Raw genomic sequence first — 9,430 nt, 5'->3', positions numbered from 1 at the left:
CAGTCCAGCACAACTTCATATTTGAATTATCTATAGGACTTGATAGAAAAAATGTAAGAAATGCATCCCTCAGCATGTCTTCCAGCGAACCTGTTGACAAATGAGGTGCAGAAGGTGTCGCCTCTATTTTCTAGTTAGACTGGTCCTCCTCACTTTTGTAACAATATGACCTCTGAAATAGGTCATTGTGGCAAGCCTGCAAAAGGTTTTGTTTAAATAATGCATAGGACTTTATGGGGAGGGCGGATTAAATTTCTGGTGTATTTCCTATATTAACCTAAAGGCAAATAACACAATATTACACATTATTAAAATAAAAAATGCTTTTCATTTAAGGCAAAAAGTTCTACCTTGGCTTTATGTCTTCAGATAGGAATGACACCTACCCAACAACATTGATTATGCAATTAGTCATTCATTATGAGCATTATCAACATTCCAGTTAACTATTCAGCCAAAGATGTGCCTTTTCCCAGTACAGAAATGTAATGTAAATGTACAGAAGTAGAGAAAGTAGAGTTTTATAGGGAAACTTCCTTTTTTTTATCTTTCATCACCTTGTCTTGGGTTTTCTCAGACCTTTGACAGCAATTTCTTTCTGTGTAAGAGGCGGTGTGTGCATGGTATAAAGATTCTGCAGTGAGACCTCAACACACTGTACCAGCAAGAAGTACAAAGATTTACAGGTAAGGTTCACTTCTTAGTATTTGCACATTTTTTATTTTAGGTTCATGAATCAAAATGTAGTCCAGTTGTTCTGTTTGACGTCGTCATTCTAATCTCTTTTACTGAATTATAGGATAACACTGATTACAAGTCTTCCCTGGTCTTACATACAATGGCTAACAGCAAAAGCAAGTTTTAATTTATTATTTTTTTCAGAGTGATTGATTGTACTTTTTCCAATTCTTTAGGACATGAGAAGTTTTAGACATTATACCAGCATGGGTGGTTGACCACATGTTTCATTCAAATATGTTTTAACCGATTCACAGAACTTGTGCCAACCAACTCCGTATGGAGTCCAGGATTCACAGAGGAGCTTCTCCCCACTTCTAAGCAGATATCCCTGCTGTACCACATCTCCTACCTGTGTCTGGCTAAGTTTCCAAACTTGAAGAGGCTCCTCAGGAAGCGTGCTGTGGAAACCCAACTTCTCTTTGGATCCTCTGAAGCTCTTCTGCTGAAGGTATGGTGTCAGTGTAGGGTGAGATCTCTGGTCGTTTATGTCTGTCAGGAAGAAAATAATTTATAATGAATTAATTACAATCAATGACCATATTGTCTAAAACACTGGAATCCAAAGTTATAATGACAGATTGGATATTCTAGTGAATTTACAGCAACACTTAACCTTAAAATATCAGACATAGCAAAAAAAAAAAAAAATCAAACTGATAGTTTAAAGTTTTCTAGAAAATGTGTTGATAAATTATTTTGCAAATTAATATAAAGCGATATTCAAAACTACATGCCACCATAATTAACATTAGCCTTATAAGAGAAATATAACCAACTGAAAGCATTCTTATTAGTAGAACGCTACATTTTCGGGATAAAAAAATAGAGTCAGAACTCTGGAATCAACCTGTCCAGGTACTGAATCAGTGTCCTCTAAAACACTAGAAAAAATGTAATGAAATATCCAGTAAATTTAAATAGCTGATTAACTAAATATATAAAATGAGCAAACCATATATTAAAAATACAAAATGATTTATTTTGTACAATCTCTTTTGTTCCATAGAACAAATTTGATCATTTCAAAGGGACTTTCTGATTGGCATAATGACACATTAAGTAAAATTATGGCCTTCTCATTTGGGAAAAAAAAAAATGTAATTCCAGATTAAAATCCAAATCCTTAAACTGACAAACAGTTTATTTTAAAAGTGTTATCAATGGAAATAAAACAAAGTAAATGAAGATCAAAATTTTGACAGATGTAACATAATAGCATCTGGTTTTGTAACATAATAGCATCTGTTTCTATATTTGAAGAGCATGTAATCAGAGCATGTTCTCTGTTAGCTGGAAGTTTGCTTTTACAAATCAGGAGAAAGAGTGGTGTAAGATGAGACAGACCCTCTGCCTTGGTCAAAAGTCTATAAACTCCTTCCTCTTGGGGCTGATTATCATAACAGGTGGAGTGATAATCCCCACCTCATTAGGTGAGGCGGATGGGGTTGATGGTTCCGTGTAAATTCTTCATGTTATTAGGAGATTGATGTGATCTGCTGTGTATTCTTATATGATCAATCTAGACAAAGAGTTAAAAGTACTACAGCTACAAGGTCACACAGTGTCAGAGTACATTAAGGAAAAAGGTTTAACCAATCAGTATAATCAAATTATTTCACCACTTTAATAAACTATGCACCTCAGTGTTTCACAGTCCTCCTCAAGTTAAAATGTTTTACAAGAGAGATATAATACAAGCTGCTACTCTACTGCCTCAGTAACTGACGCTCCAGAACAGAAACCGTGATGATCTTCAGTAATCAGACCTGCTCAAGTACCACAGAACCAATTTGAAAGGCAGGAGGCGAGATGTTTGTAATCACATCACCATAAATGTCTCTGAATCCTTAATGAGCTCAGTAACTGGGTTGTAGCCAATATGTCCATCACATGGAGGAACAGCAGCAGCAAAGGTCATATAAGGGGGGAGGTAAATGTTAAATTACATTGTGCATATCTTATGTTATTCCTTCCACCACAGTGTATGGGCACCAGTCATACCCTGGTTTCATCACTGTTTCCAATGCTGATACATGCTATTGAAAAAAACAAACCAACACTGGCGGTAAAGTACCTGGAAAAAGCAAGAACCTGGATTGGTGAACTTATTGCAGATGTGGACAAGATGGTGCAAAGGTAACAACATGTATTTTTTGCAGCCTAGATCACCATGATGTATAGAAATGGTGTGAAGCAGTGCTGTTCTGTTAGTAGAGAAATGCATGTCAGATTAATAGTTTGAAAGTTAAATAATTATTAGCTTTTAGAGTTCTTCAATTTCAGTTTTATTCTGGTGTCTGTGACACCTGTGCTGATGTGAAGATTTATATGTTGTACTTTAAAGCTGCACTATGTAGATTTTTAGAATTGGCGACCACTCTGGTGGAAGTATGCAACCGCATGAATCATGAACATTTTGTAAAGTGGGTTGTGCTGCCTTCCATTTCCCCAAGTGAATTTATCGGATGATTGCGAGTGCATATTGAAGGAGTTTTCATAGAGAATTTGATCAGATCTCTCTGGAATGCTCTGTCAGGATGTAAGTGCATTATCTAACTTACTCTTCTAATCATCCAGCAGGTACGCGACAGATTGGTAGCACAGGTGAAATGTTAGCCAAGTTTCATTTAAAGTTATCGTTGCATACATAAATTAGAGAGATGGTAGCACTGGAAATAATTTGAGAGATTAAAGGCTTTCCTTGTTCAGACATAAGAGGACAAACCCTGAAACAAAAAAAGACACTGTCAGCAAAGTGATTATATAATAATATTAACGAATTTACCAGATAACATTGGCTACATAGTTAAAACATCTTAACATTTACCCTGTACAATACACAAGATAACATTAAATTCCAAATCAATAATAAATTGCTTGTTTGCTTGCGAGCTAGCAAACCACCAACATAATGTACCTGTTCAGCAATCAAAAATAAATGAACATTCCTGAACCCCTGCAGGGTGTTGCCACCCCTGAAAAGTCAACAGAATGTGTAGGAGTCACATCCGGGTAATACTGCAGAGGATGACTGGGGTTGCCGTTCTGATGTCTCCATATGAGGCAGTATCTCTATCCTTCAATTCACTGACTTTCAGCACTGTACACATGCACAGGTATATCAGAACTGTGAGCCACGCCCCCTGTAACATTACTCAGGGAAGCAGCCAATCGAGCTGGACCTTGTTTTTGATCCTGTGCGTGTGATTCGTTAATTCATAAAGACATCTGATGTGGTTCAGAAAACTCTTGCCAAATCTGATCCAACAGTTTTGAATCTGAATGAATATTTCATGCTTTATAGTGTGACTCGCAGAAAGACACTAGATTTTAGCAGAAGGTTTTTCCTCTTGGCTTAGTAATGTGACTTCCTTCAATTTTAACAAACAAATGTTACCTAGTGCAGCTTTAATGACGCAGTGACATAGACTGATAACAAATAGCTGGAATCTTCTCAACCTACAGACACACAAAGTAAATGAATGTTGACTATTTTCACATTTTTTTATATTTAGCTATGTTCAACACAACAGACACGTGGCCACAACTATCAGTGACATCATCACTGAAAAGGCAAACACTGAGGCCAAGTCTGAGAAGCTTTCCCAGGAAGTTCAGGAAATGGAGGGAGCTATAAAGACCCTTGAAAAAAAGATTGCCAGAGTTAGGAACGAGCTTGAAGACACCAAAAGGAAGATAGATGCCAAAAACCTGGAACTTGAGAGTTATGTAAGGGACGTGACAAGCAAAAGCTCAGGCCTCGGAATCTTCGTTGAGATTGTGCCGTACATTGTTCCAATCAAGTCCATTTACGATGTTGCAACATCCCCCGCTGCTGCTGCAAAAATCAAAGCTCTTGAAAACCAGCTGAATCAGCTCACCTCTCAAAAGACGGCTCTGATGAACCAACAGCGGAGCATTAAGGTCCAACAGATGAAACTGGCCAAAGTAAAAATCAACAAGGGTGAGTAATGATTGGGTGATGTCTGCTGGATGAATGTTTTTGGTTATGTATGCTTGTCTGTCTGTGAACAGTTTTTTGAATAAGCTCATGGGTTCTGTGTGTAGTGTTACTGGACCAGTTCATCTCCACACATGTACATTAGTAAATGAGACTGTAAACAATCTATTTTTAAGAATACAAAAGTACACAGAGCTCTGAAAACACTTCGATAGCAAAACACTGCACAATTTTGCTGTCCTGTACTCATTCTTGGTTTAAATAAGCAGTCTGTTTCTGTTTGTGTGTATCAGGCTCTATACCCAGCCCTGTCCACCTGAACGAGGTCCAGCGATATCTGACTAAAATCCAGAACATTCTGATTCAGATGAAAAACTTCTGGGAAAAGGTGCACATTATGTTGGGTGTCATGCAGAAAAACACGTTTGTTAACGAAGATCTTGTTGATGAACCTGAACTTAAAGAAGAATTTGTGAATTCAATCCAAAAGGCTTCAGAGGTAACTGATATTTGAAACAGTTACAGTAAAGTAAAATTACAATATTCAATGACATTTTTTAAAAATTCAAAAACACTGAACATTAGAGTAATGCCTGATAAGAATAATGTGGAGTCTATTGTTCATTATGTAAGTCAGAACAGTTGTCCAAATGCTTTTTGTATCTCTTTTACAGATTTGGTCAAATTTTGGTGGTTCCTGTGGTAAAGCTGCTGAAATATTCAAAATACAGCTACAGGAAATGAAAGTCTTGAACCAGACTCCAGCAGCCATCCAAAACTAAAGCATTAAATACTACTTTGCATTTCCCCTCTGAGGCTGTCAAATCAAATCCTGTTAATTGGTGGTCATATTTTGGTAATTTTTATAGATAATATTGATTTTCTGTATTTAGGTACAATCAGTCATTCCTTTTTTAATCAGAACTATATGACCTTGTAGTCAGTCATACACAATTTACAATGTATGTGTACCTGATTAGAATAGCGTAGCTTTCTCATCTAAGCCTCAAATCATTCAAGACTGAAAAAAAAACTTTCTCCTCTTTTAATCTCCCATAATGAACTTTACTGCCATGTGAAACTGTCCATTAAAGCATCTCAAAGAATCTGTTTTTCAAAGCCACCTACTTCCAAATCTTTGTGGCCAGTGCTTAATGTGTAAATCATGAGGTGGCAGTAGATCATGTGGGAGGAGATCCAGGAGCACACAGACACAACAGCTCCAAGTGCTCCAACTAATGTAGTAGTGTTGTAAACAGACCTGGAGTTGCTATGACGACTGTAGTACGACAGGTCACATGAAGCCACATAACATGAAAATAACACAAAATACCCATATCAGTGAAAGATTATCTTGAGTCTTTAAGAACAGAAGTTGCCTTTTTGGGAACGTTCCACCATTACACAGTATTTTATGCAAATTCCATCTGTGTATGTGCAACAGGTATCACCTTTTTTAAAAAAAAAAACAGCAACACCACCAGTACCAGGTCAGACAAGTTTAATAAAATTTAAAAAACAAAACACTAAAACACACAATGAGTGGAAAATCTGGTTCTGAGTTTAAGCACAAATGGCTTCAATGACTTTTAACGTGGTCACCATCACACGTACATGAATCACTTCATCAGTACAATTCCTGATAAATATTTCCACACCACACCCAATAAAACCTTACATTACTGAAAAACTCAGAATCAGGAAATACTCATAGCGGGAACAAAAATGTGACTCAGCCCCCTGCACACAAAATACACAACAGATTATCCCACATCACGACAAAGTAAGCACAAAATCAACAAACACATTACATCATACTCCATGTTTACCAAAATTGCGTTCACCCGCTCAAAACGTTTTTACTTTTACCGTTTTACCTTTCATTCAGGACGCAACCTGCTCCCAAGTTGCCTATAAAACAAATACATCAGCACCTTAAACAAACACGACTCCATACCAGCCCCGGGATCGGGTCACGTTAAAAAGAAAACACCCGAATCACTAACTGCTGCACCGCTGCTGTTTTCCTGTGTCTGTTCGCGCCGAATAGAACACTTTCCTAACCCGCACTTGCAGCCTCGACTATCTACCGACTGTGATGATCGCCACCTCATTCAAATGTCACTTAATGATGTCAAGTGACCTACAAAAAATGGCATGCAACAGCTGGGGTGAATTGCACAGCGAGGACGGTGCGAAACAGGTTTCTGGAGGCAGGGCTGAAGTTGTGCAAAGCTAGAAAAAAGCCCTTCATCAATGAGAAGCAAAGAAGAACCAGACTGAAGTTAGTAAAAGACCATTACGACTGGACCGTAGAGGACTGGAGTAAGGTCATCTTCTCCGATGAGTGCAATTTTAAGCTTTATCCAACACCTGGTCGTGTAATGGTTAGACGGAAACCTGGAGAGGCCTACAAGCCAGAGTATCTCACACCCACTGTGAAATTTGGTGCAGGATTGGTGATGATCTGGAGGTGTTTCAGCCAGGCTGGAATCGGGCAGCTTTGTCTTTGTGAAGGATGCATGAATCAAGCCACTTACAAAACTGTGCAGGAAGAAAACTTGCTTCCTTCTGCTCTGACAATGTTCCCCAACTCTAATGGTTGTTTTTTTCAACAGGGCAATGCTCTATGTCACACAGCCAGGCCAATCAAAGTGTGGATGAGGGACCACCAAATCAAGATCCTATCATGGCCAGCCCAATCTCCAGACCTGAACCCTAATGAAAGCCTCTGGAATGTGATCAAGAGGAAGAATGATGATCACAAGCCATCAACCAAAGCTGAGCTCCTTGAATTTCTGTGCCATGAGTGGTATAAAGTTACCCAAAAGCAATGTGAAAGACTGAAGGAAAGCATGCCAAGACACATGAAAGCTGTGATTAAAAATCAGGGTTATTCCACCAAATATTGATTTGTTGACTCATCCTAAGTTGAAATATTAGTACTGTGTTGTTTATAAATGATTATGAGCTTGTTTTCTTTGCATTATTTGTGGTCTGAAATTTCTGTAACTGTTTTGTTATTTTGACCATTAGTCATTTTCATAAAAACATGCTCTAAAATAAAATATTTTTATCTGGAATTTGGAAGAAATGTTGCCAATAGTTTATAGAATAAAATAAAACTGCTCAGCCTGGTCAAACACATATCCATCAAGAGTAAAACTAGAAAAACTGATCATTTTCTTCCAGAGCTGTAAATCAAGGACAATCAAGTCCACAATAAAGACAGCATCTTCATGCTTTACTTCACAGATGCACAGGCATGTAAAAAAAAAAGTTTATTTACTCTGTAACTATCTCTATTATTTTCATTGACAAGTGGTGCATTGTATTTCTACATTAAATAAATACCATAGTTCAAAAGAAACATACCGTAGCATCAAGATGAAGGACATAGTGCGTGACATCATCTCTTGATCATGAACACACAGCAACAGGCAAAACAGAAATAGAATAATGAGGGAAAATGACTAAAATATAGCACTTCACATGGGAGGTAACTAATCTAAAGTGCTAAAACGGCAGTGATGTGTGGAGACAGGCTAAGCTAAACAAACCAAACACATCCACATAACCAAAACAATATATTTAACATGGTATGTAAACTTAATTACAGTATGTGGGTTGGTGCATGGCATCATGGGTCTTTGCCATCTCTCTCTCTCTCTCTCTCTGGGCTGATGGTGGGTAGAACAATATTTATCAGAGAGCAGTATTCATTTCTTTGAACCCTCGTAAATTTTGTTATGATGATAGAATGTGTCCAAGTTAAACTTTAATGTCTTGACTGATCATGTCCACCACCAATTAACAGTTTTGACAGCCTCACAGGGGAAATGCAAAGTAGCATTTAGTGTATTAGTGTTGGATGGTTGCTGAAGTCTGGTCCAAAACTTTAATTTTCCTTAGCTGTTCCATAAAACTGTCAGACTCTTTCTGCCACACGGCATCTTAGGGATGATGGATTGACACGGAAAGAAATTCCTGGCAAGGTTCTGTCAAAATGTCAAGATGAGGCAAGAAAAAACAAAAGACATGTTTTGAACAAAACTCTACTTCCTCCAAATGTCTATGCTGGGAAAAGTCACACCTTTGGCTGAATGGTTAACTGGAATGTTCATAATGCTCTTGTTGAATAGTCATTGCATAATCAGTGTTGTTGCGTATGGGGTGATTCCTGTCTGAAGACATAAAGTCAAGGTAGAACTTTTTTCCTTAAATGAAAAGCATTTTTTTATTTAAAAAAAAAGAAATGTTTAATATTGTGTTATTTGCCTTTGGGTTAATATAAGAAATACACCAGAAATGTTATCCTTAATAAATTTGATCCATTTCCTAAATATAATACAATCATCCACTTTGCACCATTGTAGATTTTATGACATTATTGACTTTCCACATTCAACTGAAAATTGTGAAGTTCATATCTGTATATCCCACAAAATCCTGAAGTGCAATGCCTTGTGTCTGGAGATGTTCCCTAGACACGGACATTTGAAACAGGACACTCATTCTCTGGGAGGAAGTGAGGGCATTGCTAAAGGAATTAGACAAAAGCAACTCCCTGTTCTTTTATTTTTGTAAAGAAGACACTTTTCCTTTCAATTTAAAAAAAGGAATAATAAATGAACATAGGATGCAATTTAATTGACTTTTAAGGAGTGTTTTCCATTGTGACCTTTTCAAAATCAAACAGTAATATGCATGTAATAAAATGAAACTTGG

At 37.3% G+C, this 9,430-nt stretch overlaps 1 protein-coding gene across 2 annotated transcripts; it reads left to right on the top strand.

Moving 5' to 3' along the window:
- The first annotated feature begins 266 nt into the window (after positions 1 to 266).
- On the top strand, positions 267 to 5,800 carry LOC118241850 (uncharacterized). Of its 2 annotated transcripts, XM_081695375.1 has the most exons (5): positions 267 to 1,189; positions 2,723 to 2,877; positions 4,257 to 4,705; positions 4,996 to 5,201; positions 5,377 to 5,800. In XM_081695375.1, the coding sequence occupies exons 2-5, from the start codon at positions 2,726 to 2,728 to the stop codon at positions 5,482 to 5,484; spliced, it is 915 nt and encodes a 304-aa protein (XP_081551501.1). In that variant the 5' UTR covers positions 267 to 1,189; positions 2,723 to 2,725; the 3' UTR covers positions 5,485 to 5,800. The 2 variants fall into 2 exon arrangements, with proteins under 2 accessions (XP_081551501.1, XP_081551500.1); XM_081695374.1 differs by having other exon boundaries at positions 1,067 to 2,877.
- The last annotated feature ends 3,630 nt before the right edge of the window (positions 5,801 to 9,430 follow it).

This window comes from Electrophorus electricus, chromosome 2 (assembly GCF_041902795.1).
Source record: "Electrophorus electricus isolate QZ-2024a chromosome 2, ASM4190279v1, whole genome shotgun sequence".
In the NCBI taxonomy this organism is placed as follows: domain Eukaryota; kingdom Metazoa; phylum Chordata; class Actinopteri; order Gymnotiformes; family Gymnotidae; genus Electrophorus; species Electrophorus electricus.
This window is presented reverse-complemented; position numbering and strand designations above follow the sequence as displayed.

What these genes read in the sequence shown, in the direction of transcription:
- LOC118241850 (XM_081695374.1), top strand. Translation starts at nt 2,621, where the DNA reads ATGTCCATCACATGGAGGAACAGCAGCAGCAAAGGTCATATAAGGGGG. An exon ending in GTGGACAAGATGGTGCAAAG is followed by an intron (nt 2,878 to 4,256) that starts GTAACAACATGT and finishes TTTTATATTTAG; the next exon opens with CTATGTTCAACACAACAGAC. An exon ending in CAAAGTAAAAATCAACAAGG is followed by an intron (nt 4,706 to 4,995) that starts GTGAGTAATGAT and finishes TGTGTGTATCAG; the next exon opens with GCTCTATACCCAGCCCTGTC.